General features: G+C 38.2%; 1 protein-coding gene across 5 annotated transcripts in view; it reads right to left on the reverse strand.

Annotated features, from left to right (window-relative positions):
• The window catches only part of PPP3CB (protein phosphatase 3 catalytic subunit beta), a 91,643-nt gene that overhangs the window by 22,317 nt on the left and 47,909 nt on the right, over positions 1 to 21,417 (reverse strand). The window contains exons 10-14 of one of the 5 annotated variants that reach the window (XM_084635203.1): positions 19,576 to 19,653; positions 16,399 to 16,483; positions 15,419 to 15,516; positions 6,444 to 6,473; positions 3,179 to 4,858 (exon numbers count right to left, since the gene is read on the reverse strand). In XM_084635203.1, coding sequence (XP_084491329.1) covers positions 4,680 to 4,858; positions 6,444 to 6,473; positions 15,419 to 15,516; positions 16,399 to 16,483; positions 19,576 to 19,653 — 470 coding nt within the window. In that variant the 3' untranslated portion in view covers positions 3,179 to 4,679. Of the gene's footprint in view, positions 1 to 2,579; positions 2,643 to 3,178; positions 4,859 to 6,443; positions 6,474 to 14,456; positions 15,517 to 16,398; positions 16,484 to 19,575; positions 19,654 to 21,417 lie in introns of those variants that run through there. The other 4 variants (XM_084635204.1, XR_014712511.1, XM_084635205.1 and 1 more) reach the window with 4 other exon arrangements.

A 21,417-nucleotide genomic window follows, 5' to 3' on the forward strand; every position in this document is an offset into this window, starting at 1 on the left:
CGCAGAAGAGAAGAGTGAGGGGGGAATTTGATAGCAGCCTTCAATTACCTGAAGGGGGTTCCAAAGAGGATGGAGCTCACTTGTTCTCAGTGGTGGCAGATGACGGAACAAGGAGCAATGGTCTCAGGTTGCAGTGGAGGAGGTTTAGTTTGGATATTAGGAAACACTATTTCACTAGGAGGGTGGTGAAGCACCCAAATGGGTTACCTAGAGAGGTGATGGAATCTCCATCCTTAGATGTTTTTAAGGCCCAGCTTGACAAAGCCTTAGCTGGGATGATTTAGTTGATGTTGGTCCTGCTTTGAGCAGTGGATTGGACTAGATGACCTCCTGAGGTCTCTTCCAACCCTAATATTCTATGACTGCCCCAGTGACTCTGTGACACTCACCCACCTTGTCTCTCCAATATCCTGGGACCAACATGGCTAAAACAACACTGCATACAACAATGGAGATGACAATGCATCCACTGAGAGATGTTTAATGCATTTGACCGGGACACTATTGGGATCGCTGTTCGGAAGTATGCATAGGTCAGAGTATTCAGTCTCAGGCATATTCAGTTGCTCCTTTATCTGCCTTTTACTGGAAGAATGTTTTTCAGAGATAAGATGGAGGACATCTTCATTTATGTGAAAGGATTGCCTGCTTAAAACCACAGTTACCCACCCAGAGGCAGATTTCTCTGCCTAAAGGTGTTCTAGTGATTCATCTGCACATCTAACAATATGATATATGCCATCATGTGCCAGCAATGCCCCTCTGCCATATACATTGGCCAAACCGGGCAGTCTCTACGTAAAAGAATAAATGGACACAAATCAGACGTCAAGAATTATAACATTCAAAAACGAGTCAGAGAACACTTCAATCTCTCTGGTCACTCGATTACAGACCTAAAAGTGGCAATTCTTCAACAAAAAAACTTCAAAAACAGACTCCAACGAGAGACTGCTGAATTGGAATTAATTTGCAAACTAGATACTATTAACTTAGGCTTCAATAAAGACTGGGAGTGGATGTGTCATTACACAAAGTAAAATTATTTCCCATGTTTATTCTCCCCCCTACCTCCCAGACATTCTTGTCAACTGCTGGAAATGGCCTACCTTGATTATCACTACAAAAGTTCCCTGCTCTCCTGCTGGTAATAGCGCACCTTACCCGATCACTCTTGTTACAGTGTGTATGGTAACACCCATTGTTTCATGTTCTCTGTGTATATAAATCTCCCCATTGTATTTTCCACTGAATGCATCCGATGAAGTGAGCTGTAGCTCACGAAAGCTTATGCTCAAATAAATTTGTTAGTCTCTAAGGTGCCACAAGTACTCCTTTTCTTTTTGCAGATACAGACTAACACGGCTGCTACTCTGACACAGAGCAAGTTGAGATTCGGCAACTTTTAACAGGCTTTTAATATTTTCAAATTACTTTAGGCTTTGGTGTTGCTCTCCACACATGCTGGGATAATCCTAAAACTTGGGATTGTATTCACAGAGAGTATGCGGTTTTAATTGGATTGTATTTCATAGGTGTGTGTGTCACACACACGGGCACATGTGTGTAGAATATTACCTTATCAAAACTGGTCACAGACAATCAATCAGTTAAAGACAATTGGCTGAGGACTAGTGGATTTTTTCAATTCACACCATCAAAAAGGCAGCACTGGCAGAACATTGTGTAGGTTAAATTTTTATACCTAGGCCCCTACCAAATTCGCGGCCAGGAAAAACGCATCATAGACCATGAAATCTGGTGTCCCTCCCGCCATGAAATCTAGTCTTGTGTGTCTTGTGCTTTTACCCTATACTATACAGATTTCATGGCAGGACCCCAGCATTTCTCAAATTGGGGGTCTTGACCCAAAAGGGAGCTGTAGGGGGGTCGCAAGGTTATTTTAGAGGGGTCATGGTATTGCCACCCTTACTTCTACTCTGCCTTCAGGACTTGGCGACCAGAGAACAGCAGCTACTGGCCAGGTGCCCAGCTCTGAAGGCAGCGTCCTGCCAGCAGCAGCACAGAAGTAAGGGTGGCAATACCATATCATGCTGCGTTGCTTCCTTCAGAGCTGGATGGCCAGAGTGGCAGCTGCTGACTGAAGTCACAGCTCTGCAGGCAGTAGCGCAGAAGTAAAGTTGGCAATACCATATCATGCTACTCTTACTTGTGCACTGCTGCTGGTGGCGGTGGCTCTGCCTTCAGAGCTGGTCTCCCAGCCAGCAACCACTGCTCTCCAGCTGCCCAGCTCTGAAGACAGCACTGCTGCCAGCAGCAGTGCAGAAGGGTAGCAGTACTGCAAACCCCCTACAATAACCTTGTGACCCCCCTCCCCTCCTCACTCCTTTTTTGGTCAGGATCCATACAATTACATCATGAAATTTCAGATTTAAATAGCTGAAATCATGAAATTTATTATTTAAAAAATCCTATGACTGTGAAATTGATCAAAATGGACCGTGAATTTGGTAGGCCCTATTTATACACTTAGGATACTGGTGCAAATTTTGCTCTGTCCCAATGTCATCTATCAGAGACTACATAGCCCATGAATTATGTCTACTGATAACACTTACCTTTGTTTGTCACTTGGTCTTCTATGTTCAGATTGTTCATCACTATTTCCAATTAAACTGCATCTAAAATAAATAAAGTAAAACCAGAATAGGTTCAGTTCAGAATATACCATAGTTCTTTTTAGTAGATTTTCTCATTTACCTTCAACCAAAACAGACTAGCAAGATTCAACATTATCAGCTACTGACTCTCAAATAAGCCACTTTACTTGATAGTATAAATGGTCATCACAACCACTGAACAAATACAAAAGGCATCAATAATGAACAGCTTTAAAAAAAAAAAAAAAAAACTTGAGTGAACCCTCATATTGACCTTCCTTGTAGGTTTGTACAAATCATCATTGGATGTCAAATTTAATATAGAGAAAAATTCTGAAGTATTCTATTTGCAAGAACTCACTAAACGAAAATTAGCAAAATAAATGGAAGCAGAAATTCAAGATGACAATTTAAGCTTCAATTATATTGCTTTAAAGTATTGCTTTAAAGCTGAACTAAGTGACCATTTACACTATACCCATTTTTCTGCCAATTAAAAATGATTTAGAAAATACTGTTCAAAATAACAAAACAAAAACACAATGCTAGAAGCAGCAGCCCATGCACAAAATTTATTGTGTGCTACTGTTTATAAAATACTTGAATAGTTCGGAACATGCATAAAATTTTCAACTTAGACAGGGGTTTCTACAGATTGTACTTTATGGCAAACCAAAAGGGAGATGAACTCTAGTGACTTAAGTTTCAAGTTGTGTTCCAGGGGATGAGAAAGGTAGGTAGCAAATGTCAAAATATATAACAAAGTACAGTGACAATCAGTACAGTTCATTATTTGTGAACAAATCAGCATATGGTTTCAATTTTTAGTTTAACCAAGCAGTCCTGTAGCTAAAAAACATGCAGTCTCAATTTTACACTTTCACTAATGCCTTAACAACTGAACAGAACAATTGCTTATGCGCTGCATTGCCTAAATAAAAATATTTCCATAACATTTTCAGTTTCCTTTATAGAATTAAGAAAAATAATAAAAAGCTTGTAGCTATTCAGCCTGGCCAGTGATTATTAACTATTTAAGCAACTTTAACACTCACAATACAGTAAAAGTACCTATAACATCTATATAACCTATAGACGTTGTTCCTGTACATCAGAGATCTATATATTAAATATTTGCAAAATGAAAACATGCATACACAAAATACAATGCCACGCTTTACAGACTTGATATGAATCAAAATGTACTTTAACATAATGTACAAAGTTCAATTAAAAGTACCTTAAAATTAACAATTGCATTATTTTTCAAACTTTTAAAATTTTAAATATATTTTTAAATTCACGGTGGGGGGAGAATCTCAAAAGTTGGGCATAAAAGTTTCTACATTAAATATTTTAAAATCTGTGTTCAAGTAATAAACATTCCTACATAGAAATCTTCTGATAAGCTTTAACTAAAAAATACAGTGAATATAATACAGAATTAGCAACATCTAAGGAGTACACCTGAGGTCAGCATTTTACAGAATAACCAACTGCGATTTTTGGCATTTTTTTCATTTATTTAACATACACTTTTTGCAGCCTCAGATTTTTTTTAAGACTATTCTAATATATGTTTTTAAAGACACTTCATGAAACCAATGTCCATTAATAAATAGTAGCTCTTAGGGTTGTATTTGAAAGTCTGATTGAAAAAAAAAAAACAAAAAAACCCCTAGCTCTGCTGAAAAGAAAATCCCATTTTGTAAACTTAAAGTGTTGACTATGATAAGCGTAAAATGCTAGTCTAGATGTGCTTTAGTGATAACAGCCCAACCATTTCCCCATAGCTCTCCAAGATTCAGCCAGCAATGTTGGAATTTCTGTAAATATATGAAGCATGCTCACAGATGTTCCGTCATCACTTATAGAGAGGGGCTGTTGCCTCAAAAGCACGATGGTTTGTCTTCAGCGGGATCAAGTTGTGTTTTCATCATTATATTAAGAAGTCAGTTTGACTGATTCCCCCTGGCTATTTCATCTGTTGTCATGTCAAAAAGCAGTACTCTAGGAATTCTCAGGCAAGACATATGAGTAAACCAGAAGTTGGTGTGGTCACTGTGCATTGTTGTTGCCAGTCCCATTGTTTCCATTGGCATTTGTTGTGTTTACAGAATTAATACCATCTTGCTGAAGAGCATCTTTTCTTGGTGGCATTCTCTCATTGATCCTATCCAAACCTTTTGCCTCTTCAAAACTGCAGATTTTATGTTGCGGAGAAAATCCTCGTATTGCTTAACAAAATGCAAATTTCATAGGTCAGTAACAGAAAAATAAGTTGAAAGTATATACTTTTTCTAATAAAATGATTTAAAAAGACATCTAAGAAATTAGCCAAAGAAACTTTTATGGCTCTACAACTGAATTAGCAACGCTTATATAATGTGCTTTCCTAGAATGTTCAATGGCAATCATGATTTCAACTGACAATCAAAATAGTATATGTCAAATATATTTCCGTAAGAATCAAGGTGGCTTAAACCTACTTTGCTGCTGAGCACTCCTGGTGTGATCAGTGCTAACAACTGCTTTGCTGCTGCGTGTATCAGGCTCATCTTAACATCCCGTTCACTTCAATGGAATGTCAATAAGCAGCTCAGTAAGTGCAGTGAAGGCAAAGCAGCACAAGTGTTTAAAAAAAAAGCCTTCAGATTTTGCATACAAATCAAAGTCCTGATCCTGCAGTTTTCATGCAGGCAAAACTGCAGAATATGGCTCTAACTCTGTTCTAATCATGTGGATAGTTGAAATGGACACAACCACAGTCTTAGAGTCATCAGTTGGGCATGACTTTAAACAGGAAACTAGATATTACTCTTCTACACATCATTTTAAATGAAATAGGAAATGCCTTCTTACTAAGCTGCATTTAGATGTAAAAATGGCTGACCATATGAAAAGCCTGAAGTCTTAGCAACAAAATTTTCTGTTGTATGTGTGTGCACAGTATCCACTGATTACAATGGAACAGAATTTGGCTCTTGATAATATTTTTGGATAGCTGACTTCCACAATGTAAAAAAAGTAGTCATTAAATGGTGTTTTGCGACCAAATTTGAAACAAACTAATTGCTATACTGTTTGTCATTCACTTAATTTAACATTGTGATATAGGAAATCAAAATGCGTATATAAAAGGCTCTTATTTACAGACCCTAAAATTGTATGGAGTTTTAACGACATTAATATTAACAAAGGATGCCTGAACAGCAACATATTTGGTACAGCAACATTGGCAACCCCTGTATTTTGTTATGCCTTTCATTGTCAGGTGTGTGTACATACTATAAACAAATTTGGTCAGCAAACTACCCTCAAAATCACATAGTAAAAATAGGAACACTGTAATTATAGGTCTTGCACTACCAGATGTGTTATGGAAAGTGATGAAAAGATTAGATTTCAAGCCACTAAGAATAAATTTTATCAAAAGAAACATGCATAAATAACCCCCACCCCCAACTCAAAACATATTTGCAGTTGAATTCAGAAAAAACAAAATTCAACACGACCACTTTTTAAAGTCGTCAAGACACAAACCACGTATCACAACATGCTTTACACAAATAAAAAGCAAAAAACTATTGCACATTTTGTAAAGAAACTGGGGGAAAAACAAAATGATTTCTCTGAAACATTATTAAAGGAAGTTATTATCCTAAGGCAAGAAATGAATGTTACATATAAAATGGATGAATCAATGCAGTTGATTCATCTCTGGTTGTGCAAGTTGAATGTAAGACACACGCACACAGAATAGTTTCAAATTCCCGCCCAGACGCCACAGATCTCTGCCACTGGCAAAGACTCTGATCATACCTTTTTCAGCCTCAATTGCCTCTACTGTGGCTGTACAGAAGTGAGCAGATGCATGCAAAATGAATGAGAAAGATGAAGAGTGTAATATCGCATAGCAGAAAAGGCAATGATCAATTTAATATATCACCCTAGCCCAGATCTGATTGCAAATATTTTTCAGTGAAAATTAAGACTATTTTATAAACTGAAGTGAAGTGACTCCTACATCTCAAGTGACAGTTTATCAAATGCAACACTCATATAATGCAACTTAATCTACCTATTGTATGTAACTGGTTGATTATTTCTTTAAGTAAAACTAACATACAACCCTAAATACTGTTAAGGTTAGGGGCATATTTTGGTTTCAACTAGGTTCTACAAATTCTTTGAAGGTCCATAGCACGTTACTGGACTCTATGTTACCAAGAAAGATGTTATAAAGGAGCCAAGTTAAGACTATCAGTGTTTTATTAGTAAGACAAAATACTAATTTAGTACAAATGGATTTTATCTTTTTATTTAATGTTTGACACAATGGTCCTTGCACACATCTTTTGCACTCAGAAGCTGAATTCAGTACTTGGATTTTAGCACTGAATTCTAAGCAAAAAAGTGATGCTGTGATTCAAACTGAATTCATTAAATGAAATTCAGGTATTAGAGCATACAAACAAAAATCTAAAAAGTCACGTTTACAAACTGCCAAACAGCAACTCGCATTTAGGGAAGTAAACCAAGATCTTTATAGCTGGAGGAGCTCTGGACAAACACACTCATATACTTTGGTGGATGGATGAATTTACAACGTAAACATTTCAAAGATCCATGCCATGTCTACCCTAGCACTTTTGTCGGAAAAGGGTATGAAAAAAAACACCTCCCGACCGACTGAGTTTCACCAACAGAAGTGCTGGTATGAACAGTGCTATGTTGGCGGGAGATGCCCTCCCACCAACATAGCTCAATGAGGGGTGGTTTAATTATGCCAATAGGAGAGCTCTCTCCCATCAGCATAGAGCAGCTACATGGGAGACCATACAGGGGCATAGCTGCAGTGGTGCCGCTGTAAGGTCTGTAGTGTAGACATAGCCCTAATTGACCAGTTAGGAGTTAGTGTTTCTAAAGTTAAGTAGCTGTGTAAACAGCTGTAACTTTTTATATTTAAGGATTCTCCAAGTTCATATTTTGTACAAAATATGACTATACAATCTACAAAGTTGTCTAACTTAATGTAAAATTATTAGGTCTAATAAGACTACCAAGACCTTAGCCATCTTTTTCTAGTACAGCCTTGTTGCATAAACCACTTATTACTAAATCTTTTCAGTGAAAAATTGAGTACATTTCACTAATGATAAGTAATTCTGTGCATCTCCCTTCCATCAATCCTACCTCCAAAACAGACATTTAGAATCACAGAATTATAGAACTGGAAGGGACCTCGAGAGGTCATCTAGTCCAGTCCCCTGGACTCAAGACACGACTAAGTATTATCTAGACCGGGGTGGGCAAACTATGACTGGCGGGCCGCATCCAGCCTGCCAGCCGTTTTAATCTGGCCCTCAAGCCCCCAGAAGGCTTGGGGTCAGGGGCCACTCCACATGGCTCCCGGAAGCAGTGGCATGGCCCTCCTGCAGCTCCTACGCATAGAGGCGGCCAGGGGGCTCCACTATGCACACTGCCCCTGCCCCAAGCACCAGCCCCACAGGGGCAGTGCCTGCACTCTGCCCAGCTGTGCCTCCGTGTAGGAGCCAGAGTGGGGATATGCCGTTGCTTCCGGGAGCTGCTTGAGGTAAGCACCACTCGGAGCACCACCCTCCTACACCCCAAACTCCTTATCCCCAACCCCACCCCAGAGCCCCCCCCCCCCCCCAGCCAGAGCCCTCACGCCCCCCCCCCCCCACACACACACTCCACTCCCCCGCCTCAGCCCAGAGACCCCTCTCACATCCTGAACTCCTCATTTCTGGCCCCACCCCAGAGCCCGCACCCACAACCAGAGCCCTCACCCCCTCCTGCACCCCAACCCCAATTTTGTGAGCATTCATGGCCCGCCATACAATTTCTATTCCCAGATGTGGCCCTTGGGCCAAAAAGTTTGCCCACCCCTGATCTAGACCATCCCTGACAGGTGTTTGTCCAAACTGCTATAAAAAATCCCCAATGATGGAGATTCCACAACCTCCCTAGGCAACTTATTTCAGTGCTTAACCACTCTGACAGTTAGGAAGTTTTTCCTAATGTCCAACCTAAACCGCCCTTGCTGCAATTTAAGCCCATTGCTTCTTGTCCTTTCCTCAGAGGTTAAGAAGAACAATTTTTCTCCCTCTGCCTTGTAACAACCTTTTATGTACTTGAAAACTGTTATGTCACACCTCAGTCTTCTCTTCTCCAGACTAAACAAACTAATTTTTTCAATCTTCCCTCATAGGTCATGTTTTCTAGACCTTTAATCATTTTTGTTGCTCTTCTCTGGACTTTCTTCAATTTGTGCACATCTTTCCTGAAATGTGGCACTCAGAAGTTTAAGAAGTTTCTCCATTCAACAGATAGTTTACACAGTGCTAACAACGTGTTTGCTAAACTGATTCTTAAGAAAAAAGGAATTGGAATGGAATAGGTATAAAAGTAAATCTTGGGGAAGCAAGATAGAAATGATTAATTTGTGATTCGATCAGAACAGATTTTCAGAATTCTTTAAATTAGAGAAGTATAATTTGAGTAAGAAAATAAATAGAAAACAAATATATACACATTACCTACATTATGATTTAAAATCACTGTGTTTTACAAATAATTACAATTTTTACAGTGTTGCTTTGGAAAATGTGTCTTATAAAATAGTCATCTGTATTAATACCTTGTATGCATAATACAGTACTTTTACAACCTTTATATTTAGAGTTACCAAAAGCTTCTTGTCCTCATATGCAAAGAGAAGATATCTCAGGATTAAGTCAAATAGCCACTTGTGTGAATGGTTATTTTCCATGTTTATGGGGGGAAAAAAAAACGTTCCCAAACAGCAAAAATTAAATTACTTTTAGGAATATCTTAAAAGCTAACCAAACATATAAATTCCTTCTTATCTTTTTATTCTTCCAGTTTGCCACAAATACAGCACTAAACCTCTCTCCATCATTTCTTGTTACCCATGAGGCCTTTTTTTTCAATCTTTTTCTTAAAAGATCACGGATACTGCTTCGCCTCTGTAAATTATATAGTTTTGTCATACATACAAATTTCAAAACCTATTACCTAATTAATTCTACTTTCCCCGTTATTTCAGAGAGATCTCAGGATATATATAATTGATTTGAAATAAGAAAGGCAGTTTGTTACACTAAGCATAAAGGAACAAACCAATTGGAAAATACAACTGCTTTTAAAATATAACACAATAAAAAACAATTTATAACATTTTAACTCAGATTCTCTAAGTTACAAGTGAAATCCTTAATAAACCCTGATACACCTAACAACAGAACCACAGCATATTAATAGGTCCAACTCTGAAATCCTTACTGAAGCAAAATTCTCAGTTAGCTTAACTGTCTAAGTAAGGACATTCAAGGACAGGTGGCATGATATTTTAGATCTTCTGCAGTTCTAAGACTCCGCTCTTGATAAAAAGTCAGAGCTGATGCAACATCTAGGCCAATAAAAAAGTATCTTCCCAGTCCGCTGAGTAATGATCAGATTGGTATCCAAGGGTACTTGATCAGTCCAACTGATTTCACTGGGACTACTCACAAGCTTAAAGTTAAGCATGTGCTTACGTTTCTTGCTGAATCAGGACCTCGGTTAATCAGAATGCTAACTCCGTTCAAATTAGGGCCATCAAGCGATTAAAAAATTAATCATGATTAATCACGCTGTTAAATAATAATAGAATACTATTGATTTAAATATTTTTGGATGTTTTCTACATTTTCAAATATATTGATTTCAATTACAACGCAGAATACAAAGTGTACAGTGCTCACTTTATATTTATTTTTTATTACAAACATTTGCACTGTAAAAAAGAAACTTCAATTCACCTCACTGAAGTATTGTAGTGCAATCTCTATCACGAAAGTTGAACTTACAAATGTAGAATTATGTAAAAAAATAACTGCACTTAACAATAAAACAATGTAAAACTTTAGTGCCTACAAGTCCACTCAGTCCTACTTCTTGTTCAGCCAATCACTCAGATAAACAAGCACTCAGTGTTGCGGGAGGACAGGGGAGGGAGGAAGTAAGCAATAACCTGCACAGGAGGATGACGACGAAGCGGTCTTGCTGCTGCTTCTGGAAGGGTGGTTTCTGGTATTGGTCTCAACAGGCTCACTTCCTTTTACTGAGCTAGGTGGGCTCCCTTCAGCTGAGCAAGCCCTTGCTTGCAAGGAAGGGTGGATTTTACCTCAGGGACTGCTCATACTGCAAGGGAGGAGAAACTGGTGCAGGGAAGCTGAGCTCACCAGGCCATGTTCTCTATGGGGTACCCTTGGAGTGAGCAGCCAGCTAGGGGCAATGGGGCACGACGCAGGGGGGTTGGTCCTGGGAGTGAGGGGCGGGCCAGGAACAACCCCAGGCTGGCTAGGGTGACGATACGTCCCATTTTGGCCAGGACAGTCCCCTTTTTCAGCTGTCCTGGCCGTCCCTACTTCTTCCGCCAAACTGGGTATTTGTCCCATCTGCAAGGCAGAGTAGAGAGAGGCAACTGCTGTCTGGGGATCAGCTGAAGGTGGCAGAGCCCGCCTGCAGGAAATTGGAGAAATTTGCTGCTGGCAGCCAGTACTGGCTTCAGAGCTGACCCCTGGATGGTGCAGAGCTGGGGGGAGTGGGGGCGGGAAATCAGCCTCAGCTGGGGAAGGTGCAGAGCTCAGGGGAAAGGGGGGTTAGGGGATCAGCCTCAGCCAGGGGAGGGGAGGGAGGAAATCAGCCTCAGCTGGGGGAGGCATGGAGCTTTGGGTGGGCAAGCAGCACGGGGGAGGAGGGGGCAGACGGCATAGGTCTTGGGCAGAGGGGTCAGCCCCAGCCCTGGGTAGCACCGGGGGGAGGGGTCAGCCCCAGCCCCAGCCATGGGCTGCGTGGGGCTTGGGGGTGGTGGGGTGCCCCTGCTCAGGATCAGGGTCAGTCCCAGCCTTGGGCAGCACAGGGGGAGGGGTCAGCACCAGCTGTGGATGGCACAGGGCCGGGAGGGGGAGACCCCAAAGTGGGCAGTGCAAAAATCAGGAGGCAGCCCCAGCTGCAGGTAGCACAGGGTGGTTGGGGGGTCAGGAGGCATGGGGAGGGTGGTTCCAGCGAGCCCTGAAAAGGAGAGGGGGCGCTCCGGCGAGTCCCTGCCTGTCCTGATTTTACTTTAAAAACGTAGGGATGAGAACTACCTTACTTTCTGAAGCCTCTTCTCTTCCCGCCCTCTGGTGACGGCTTGTGTTACTGCGCTTGACCAAACAGGTTTCTCAGAGCAGCTCATGCTGCCCTCTCGCCCACAGGGTCTGCGATTAATGCGTGTTAAAAATATTAACATGCGTTAATCGCAGGTGTTAACAGCAGTTAATTGACAGCCCTAATTCAAATAAATGGTGACAACTTCATTCCACTGAATAAATGGCACTAGAAAAGTTATATCTTACAGCATCATTAAAATAATGAAGCACGAGTGAAATAAAGTTGCCTGAATTTGCTCATGTAAGCAGTACACTATTAAATGCTTAACTACACTTCACATAAAAAATGTTACGAACAGACAAAGGCAATGTTACCCAAAATACCTTCCCCTTTAAAAATTTATCTCAGTACTAACAACCTTGGATTCCACTCAATCCCCTCCTCCAGAAATGAATCCAGGTGTTTCTCAAGTGGTTAATATGCTCACTTCCTTTTGCATGATATAGTTATGCTGGTATTCCCAATTTACTCTAATTTTCAGGTTGTTTCCTCTGCTCTTCTCAGCAATAAATATATGTCTATTGACTATACCCCTTACATGATGCTTAGAATTTATGTTGTTACACCTCGGTCTCTTCTGTTTTGCAAAGAGAATCAGTTTGTTTAATCCTTCCTCACAATTTAGATACTTCAGACTGGGTATCATTTTAGGTGCCCTATTCTGCATTCTATCCCAGACAATCAGCTCTTTCCCCAGGGGACAAACCTGAACAAATTATTTCAGGTACATTGACAGGGTACTCATATCATCTGGGTTTTTTACCATCATACTCTCTTCTAATAACTTACTACAGAGTTTATTGTTCCTTTAAGGACTGTTGTGCCCACTTTTTGTTTGATCTCAAAATGAAAGAGTTCTGACTGAAGGTATTTCTTGCCAAAAATCTGAAGTTGGGTCCAAATTACATTTCTGAAGCTCCAATTCAAAACTGCTTAATTTATATCTGTGTTTGTAAATTTATATCTGTGTTTGTACTTAAAGTAAATATTAATTTTACAAATATATCTGGATATACTACCTATTCTGATAAAAGAAGTTTCAGCCCAAATAATTTGAAACACATACACCCCACTAAAATAAAAACTACACAGTGGAAGCAGACTGAGCCTTGACTATGCAAACAGATGATTTTTCCAATCATCAACACAAGAGAACTTCGCTAATTAACATTAATTGATCATTACTGAATTTTGTGAACTAGCAAGTGAACAAAAACAACAGAAAAGCAAGGATTATACATCACAAAATATGCTTTGTTCATTTATTTTCTCAAATGTAGTTTAGCTGTAATTATTTATGACATTTCATACTATACTGATAAATATATGGTATTTTGTAAAAAAAATCTTTTCAATGTGAAACCTCACTATACCATTGGCTAATAAATATTTGGTTCTATTATAGTTGTTTTACTTCAGAACTTTTCCTTTTGTAGCTTGGAAACTGTTGTATTTATATTTAAAACCTTTAATAGGTTTTGTTTAAAAGGTGCATACATAGTACAAGAGAAAAATCTAAATAAATTGGTGCATATTGATCAGTAAAAACTAAAATATTATATTAAAAAAAGTTAACAATTGGATTATTTTGAAACAGTGAAAGAAGAATGAAATAGCTAATGGATTGATTCAGTGTATCAGGAATACCACAATAAAGCATTCTCATGTCAGTGAAAAAAACACTCCTTGCCCCACAAAAAAAAACCCTCTTTTGCATACTTTCCAAATGTCCAGCTTTCTCCTCTAGTGGTAATATGTTGTATGCGTTATGTTAACAAAACATTTTTTTCTAGTTAGTTTGATCCTCTCTGGTGTTTATAATGCAATATGAAGAAAAACTGGGAAATGAGGGAGAAGAAATTAGAGCACAGACAATTTAATAAAACAACAACAAAGTATCTCACTAATCAACAAAAATACAAAAACTGTAATATATTCTTTTGGAATGCTCTGGATGGATTGTGGAACAGACACCATTAGTTATAGACAACATTCACAAAACAATAACATACATAAATAGAACATAGAAAGTTAACCTGTAGAAATCATGAACCCATCAAAAAGTTTAAAAATGTGACATTTAAATTTCAAAACTATTAAAGAAGAACTCTGATAAATTAATTGAAAGTTCAATAAAAGGTTTTTAAAAAACCTGATTTGAAATTTCTGAATTTTTCTTTATGAGTATCTAAATTTCAAAATGACAAAAGAAGCTACTCTTGGAAAATAGATTGTGTAAAAATGTGATTCTGTTCATATATTAAAATTGTTCAATACTGCTAGAAATCAGTGCCCAGATAGTGTTTGGTACTATACAAATGCCCAAGACAGAAAGTTGGAATGCATTCAAGTAATTTATGCTTAAGAGTGCTGCACGTGTGAAGTCCAGTTTCCAACCTGATATTTTAATTATCCACCACAATGAACATAAATTTGGACTTCATCCTTTTGATATATTTTGTAAGAGTTTCATAACATTTCTCCTATGCCTAGTTAATCTGTTATGGTCTTCTGAAAAGTTGATTCCATGTTTAAACAAAAAAAAAAACAAAAACAAAAAAATATTCAATGAGCCAGATTACAGGTATATTTCGTGTAGTGTTCTTTTTATTTTCATGCAAAAATATATGCACACTTAACACCCTTTGATTTTGACTTACTTACAAGATTTAAATTCAATCCCTTTATTCTCAACTGATTTTATAACAATTACTGAATATTTTCAATTACATTAATCTCCAAAATGCACAGACAATGTGCAGCAGGAAATGCAGCAAGCCTCAAAAACAAGGTGCTACACCGTTGCTTCTACATCAAGAGACAGACAAGTAGCTGGGAGAGTGGTTTAATTTTAACACTTATACAGACATACAGCTATACCTAGAGAGAGACAGACAGATTTAAGAAAGAAGCTACATCTGCAGAGGAAGGAAACAGCATGTTACAAGGACAATTCAAGGAAGTCAATTATACATAGAACATTTGACAAACAACACAGAGAACAAACTTTGGCATTAATTCCCAGGGTACAAAACACAGCACACGTCAATCTGTCAATGAAGTGAAAAACAAAGCTCAGCAGCCTGCAGCTGTTTGTTAATACTAGCATCAAAGAAGTATTTGACATTTAAAAATTAAAACTAGTAACATCTCTGTAATAAAACTATTTAAATGAAAAGTGGACAAGTAAAAAACAAAGAATTACATTGCACTTTCTGTAATGTAATGCCCAAATGACTCTAGATTCCATTATCAGCTCTATACAGTCACCCCACAACTGAGACACTTGTGCCACCTGTAAGTTTTTAAATTAAGGAAGCGCAGACTGACAATACTGGTCTAACACTACTAAATATTTGCTTTTAGTTTTATACCCTGGTTAGGTATCCATTTCACATTGCCTGATTAACATATAACACTATGTTTATCTCAGCCGCTAAGACAAGAACTGAAAAGCATTAGAAATTCCCTGCATGCATTATGTGTAGTGTTAGCAAAAGAGTGAGATGTGGCCCAGTCCATCTGAGGCACAGCAAGTTGCATAACATCATTACCACTTTGTAGCGTCTGACGTCCTCCGGCCAACACTCCACTAGGTAACATTCCAGTGGGAGTCAAACCCTTGAGTGTCAGCACACTTTCACTCTCCTCCCTATAGTGGAAGAAAAGCAATGAGTTTCTTTACTATAAAGCCACTTAAATAAGAATTAAATAAAATAAGGAAAAATATATTTTGCTGTTTCTTCCATGTCACGATTTAACACAGCTCAAACTTCAAAGGATTAACAATGGGCAAACTTTCCAACCTGTAGAAGAAATGATTTGCTAGATACTAGTTTGAGGGTCTGTCTTTTCCTCTGTCTAGAACTGAATACATATGCAAAATAATTATCGGACAGACTGCTTGCCCCTTTTTTACATGAGTGGTCTTATTTGCTTTAATTAAACTACCCCTAAGAGTAACAGCTCATCAGTGTGATCAAGTGGCTCACAGTCTGGCCCAAAGATTCTGTAAGTCTTTGGGGGGAGGAAATCAAGTTTGAACAATAATACCTATTTGAGCTATGTTGTTTTTTGGGCAAAAGCACACTTTGGAATAAATTTGATTATGCCCGAATCATAGGCAGCTACAGAAGTGTACTGTGTTAAAATCTGTGACAGAACAATCCTGAGCTTCATGACATTTTCCTAACCAGCCCCAATTCCCTTTGTTATACAACTGTCATTTTGATATCTGTTCATAAGGTACGGACAGGCAGACATCTGTAATTAGGACACAGTAATTAGCTGTTTGATTAAAAAGAGAGACATGCTCTACTTTTTCTAGGTCTCAAAGATAACTTTCAAAATAAAAACATTCTCTCTCCAAATACCCCAAAACTAAATCTTTTAAAACAACCTGTGAAGCCAGAATTTTAACTAAGCTATTGCTTATGGGTCTGCATAAAGAACACTTCACATCCCATGGGCCTGGATTAGATTTTTCTCTTCCAATTTAACAGGGTTACTGGGGAGAGACAGAATGTGTAATTACCTCAGAACAGAGAAGACTCTTGCCATCTTGCCAATTGCACGTATTTTGTTTCTGATTATTTCTTTTCGTGCTGCAGCTGTACCTACTTTCAATGGAATAAAAGTAGGTCTCAAGCTCATGAAGAGAGGGCCACAATTCTATACAACATACTATTCTATTAATTCAGTACAACTTTGTAAAAATTCAACTACTCTCCTAAGAGAAGTCCAACACCCAAAACATTTAAGTGTGCGCTGATTATAAAAGGTTTCAGAGTAGCAGCCATGTTAGTCTGTATCCGCAAAAAGAAAAGGAGTACTTGTGGCACCTTAGAGCCTAACCAATTTATTTGAGCATAAGCTTTCGTGAGCTACAGCTCACTTCATCAGATGCATTCGTGCTCACGAAAGTTTATGCTCAAATAAATTGGTTAGGCTCTAAGGTGCCACAAGTACTCCTTTTCTTTTTGCTGATTATAAACCTGGCCTTGCTCACCTTAAGAGGCCAGTAAAACCAATGCCTCATCCACAAAATCTAGTTATCAAAACTACTGATACTGTAGCTTTCACAACTATCATGTTTCATTCTCATGGCTTTTCGATTACTAAATTCTTCACTGATACCTGAATCAATTACAAGCCCTACCAGCACAACATAGCGGCAGCTGACATGTACAAGACACAAAAGGTCACCATTCTGGTACTGATTCTTTGCCAGACTGAACTAGTCAAGGGTAGACAGCCTTTCTGCATAGGCTTCCGAAACAACACACATACACAAAGAGAGAGACAGACAGACAGACACACACACACAAAACAAAACCAAAGAGTTCAGTGGCAGAGGTCTGCAGAGTCAGCTGGAATAGGTGAGGATTCCTTTACCTCCCAATTCTAGGGACTATCTATTTTTGCTTGTAAATTTGCACCATTTGCAGGAATTACCATTACCAAAGGACTGGAATAAATGCTGCACGTTCCACAGAAGAGAGTGACAGATTGGTTGGGAAAGATATAAATGCAAACAAAAATTACCAAGGAGGCTTTGGAGTGGGAAAAGGAGGGCCATCACTACCTCCTTTTGCTCTGCTACAGCGCAGGAGCTCCCTTCTCATCCCTACCATTTATTTTGGTTTAGTTTATTGTGGGCAGAAGGAAGGCCCCACAGCTAGTTTTTAATTTCCCTTGTTGACCCTCAAATGGAGAGATCAACACCATTAAAGCTATGGTCACTTCCAAAGTCTCCTCTGAATATTCAATCATCTGGGGAAGAAATCATCCACACTGTGGTACATGGAGACATAGCCATATGTTGCACTCAAGCAAGGCAGGCCAAAAGGTGGAAGGTGAACTTGGAATGCTATATTATATATTCCACACCTTCCACAACCCAAGTGCAATATAATTATTAATCTGAAACACATTTAGCAATATTATTATTCTCCAAGAGATCCACATAACTATTATAAATACCACATGAAACTGATGTGTTCATTACTACTTAAAATATTTCCTGCTAATGACAGGTACAGACCTCAAATATTTTGTTGAACAAATGATCATATAATCTAATCAAAAATATTTCTGAACAAAAAAGTGTCTACAGTTTGGGATTTGGGAAAATGTTTGTTAGCTACTATAGATTTAAGTTAATAGATCCATTTTCAACCATCATATCAACACCTCTGTAAAACTGCACAGCATACATATTACTTTTTTCCATGTAAAACTAGTTAGAAGACGCTAAATGTACCATACAAACAAGATTTTGGAACATTTTCTAAACATATTTCATGCACAATTTTGAAGTAAAATGTTCACACTAAAAATCATTGTAAAGAACAATGCAAACTGAATGCTCCCTACACATGCAGGTCCAAAGATAAAATATTAGAGACAGATAAAAGAATGAAATTCAGTAAAAAAGAGGAATGGAAGAAAGGAGAAATCTTCATGCACAGAAAGACAAATGTCTTGGAATAGGACTTCTGATTACATGAATACAAATCTTTATAAATATTTTTAACACACTGAGAATAAAACAAAAACTCTACATCTGTATATCAGTATATAAATGTGTTCTGTACTACTAACATTCATACTATGGATCTATGAAGTCATATTTCAAAACATTACAATTCTGTCTGATCTGTACCTTTTTTATTGCCATATGAGAGTTGTACTTCAGATAGAGTGCAGAAAAAAAAAAGAAGTGAACGATGGAGAAAAAAGTGAGTGAGACAAATTAAAAAAAACCCAAAGGTATTTTACCTAGAAGTGCTAATAAAGAATGAATTTGGAAAAGAAAAGTGAAGGAAATTAAAAATTGCCACACTTAAATTAGTTGAATAAAAAGTGGAAAATGTTGGATACATTTTACAATTCTGATAAACAAGGAAAATTTGTCAAGTATTCGGAGAATCTATTTATGAAGAGAAGATAGAATAGATCAAGCAAAGAAACTGTTAAAGGAGAGGAGATAAAAAATACAAAAAAAATCAAAATTAGGAAATAGTTCAACTACTGGACTGAAGAGGAAGCATAATAAATGCTGAGTGAGTCTCTGCTGGAGAAACTAAATGAAAGCCTGCCATTTTAGAGAATGAAATAAATCACTTAAGCATGTGAGTATTCCACCCCCACCCCACCCCAAATGCAACAGGATTACTCATGTGAGTAACACTGCATGTTGAAGTGTTTGTAGGATCAGGACCTAGGGCTGTATTTTTAATTTTCAAGTTTCTGGCAACAACATAAATGCCAGGAAAGTTCAGGTAGCTCATACAGATAATCAAAACCTTCAAGACATGAAAATACAGCTTTTATCTACTGTACAAATTTATTTGTTACTGTTTTTAATATAATAAGTAAGGATTAAATTCTGAAGCCCCAAAAACAGAGACAGCATCAAGAAGGGTTTTTAGATAACAATTACTGTTTATCCAAGTGTAGTATCAAATCAACTCTATTCTTCAGGTAAAGTAAATTCTAGGAATTTTTGAAGATGTTTTGTTGAACAGTACAGTAAATAATATTATTTAACAAGATTATATTATATTACAAATATAAAAATACTATCTAAAGAAAAAACCAAGACAATATAATTTTTTCCAACATATAATACAATTGGTCAAAGTCTCAACCACTACTATAGAAACGTTCCCATGAAAATATAGTACTTGAGATATAAAGGTGACCTTACCGTCAAATTGATCTTCTCCCTCAGTCATTAATTCATCATCAGAGCAAATGCTCAGAACATTCACCAACATTTCTGTTACTGTGTTGAAAAGAATAATAATGAATTAACTGACTGTACATTGCTATATATATTAATTCATACGTGAGGTGTAACAAATTGTCTGCACTTATGGCTGACAAAATTTCCCACCCCAGTATGTATTTTTTTCAGCTGCTCAGCAATATGCTCTCCCAGACAGACACACTTTTCCTAATGTGTATATTCATGGAATGTAACATAAAATATGATGCTAAGGTAACACCACTGTTCAAAGACAGAGTGCTGGAATAGCATCACAGACTTCCCTCTTTTCCCACACCCATGGTCCAGAATTAGTTCTTTTTAGAAAGGATCTCCTTTCATAAGTAATGATATTTCTACATTCAAGAAATCTTGAATCTGATGAGAAACCAATAAACTCTCAGCTGTAGCTTGTACAAAAGCTGATCAATTCAGACTAAAGTTTGAACAGTTAGCTAGTATCATTAAAATAAAAAGTGGTTCTAAATGCAGCCTTTGGAGGATGAGATTTCCAGTCTCCCCGATTAACCACAACATGGTGCAACAGGAGAAGGGATGAGAGAGAAAACCAGTAGGGGAAATGGAACCCAATATTTAAAAATATTTTTTATGTTTGTGACATGGATAAATGCCAACATTATTTTTCAGTTGATAGAAATATTAATGGACACTACAAGCAAAAACACCTTGCTCTATTAAAAAGCATGATGGACCACCCCTTTCAAGTGCTCGAAAAGAGTGTCCTTAATGTAAAAAGCTGTGAATCTGCTACAATTACTCTTTTAGGAAGTTACCTTGCAATTCCATGCAAATGTATAAATGACAAGAAAAAAAAAAGAAAATTGTGAACCTTTCAAGGTATTTAGTGAAGGCACACAGAGGAGAAAAAAAGCATTAAGCAGATTTTCAAATAATCTTTAAAGTGTATGGGGAACTCTTCACATGAATTTGGAATACCCTATATTAATAAAATGACAAATCATTTTAGGGATCTCTCTAGTACTTATTACTGCATCAGCTAATGAAGCCAAGCTAAATCAAATCATTTCAGATGGTGCTTCACTGACTACTTAGCAAACAAAGGCTAATCTACATGGCACAATGCAAGCAGCAGTGCGTAGGGTATGTGTAACTACATTCAGCAGCAAAAATCAGGCTGCTCCCACACTGCAGTGTGTACCTACACATGTTAGTAAAAGGTGCTAGGGCAGAAGGGAGGCAACAGGGAAAGGCTCAGCAGCGGGGAAAATCTACCAGAGCCTTTCCCCTCTGCTGGAATGTTTCTCTGCAGCAGGGAAAATCTCTGGCAGCTCTTTGCTCCCGAAGTCTTTCCCCACCACAGGGAACTGCTGGAACCTTTCCCTGCAGTAAGCAACAGCTCTGGTAGCTCACCACTCCAGGTGCCTTTCCCTGCATTGGGGAAAGGCTACTGCAGCAGCAGCAGGGAGCCTTTCCCCACTGCTTGAGTCTTACCCTGCAGTGGGGAAAGACCCTAGCAGAGAGGCACTACACTGCTAAAAATAGCAGTGTGAGGTGCAGCAAGGGCACACTGTTTGGGTGAACAGTGTACATGTCTGGGTACAGTCATACTCACAAGATTCAGGTATGTCCTTACTCTACTTGCCTAAGCAGTGCCTCACTGCCTAGACTGCTATTTATACCCATCTAACTCTGCATGTAATGTATGGACTCTACACTCCTTTAAAGGCAGTGTGCAGTGTAGACTAACCTAAAGAGAAATCCCCTTGCACAAATTCTACAACAACAAACTTAATTTTCTCA

This window comes from Lepidochelys olivacea (assembly GCF_965140295.1).
Source record: "Lepidochelys olivacea isolate rLepOli2 genome assembly, chromosome: 7".
NCBI classification, from domain to species: Eukaryota; Metazoa; Chordata; order Testudines; family Cheloniidae; genus Lepidochelys; species Lepidochelys olivacea.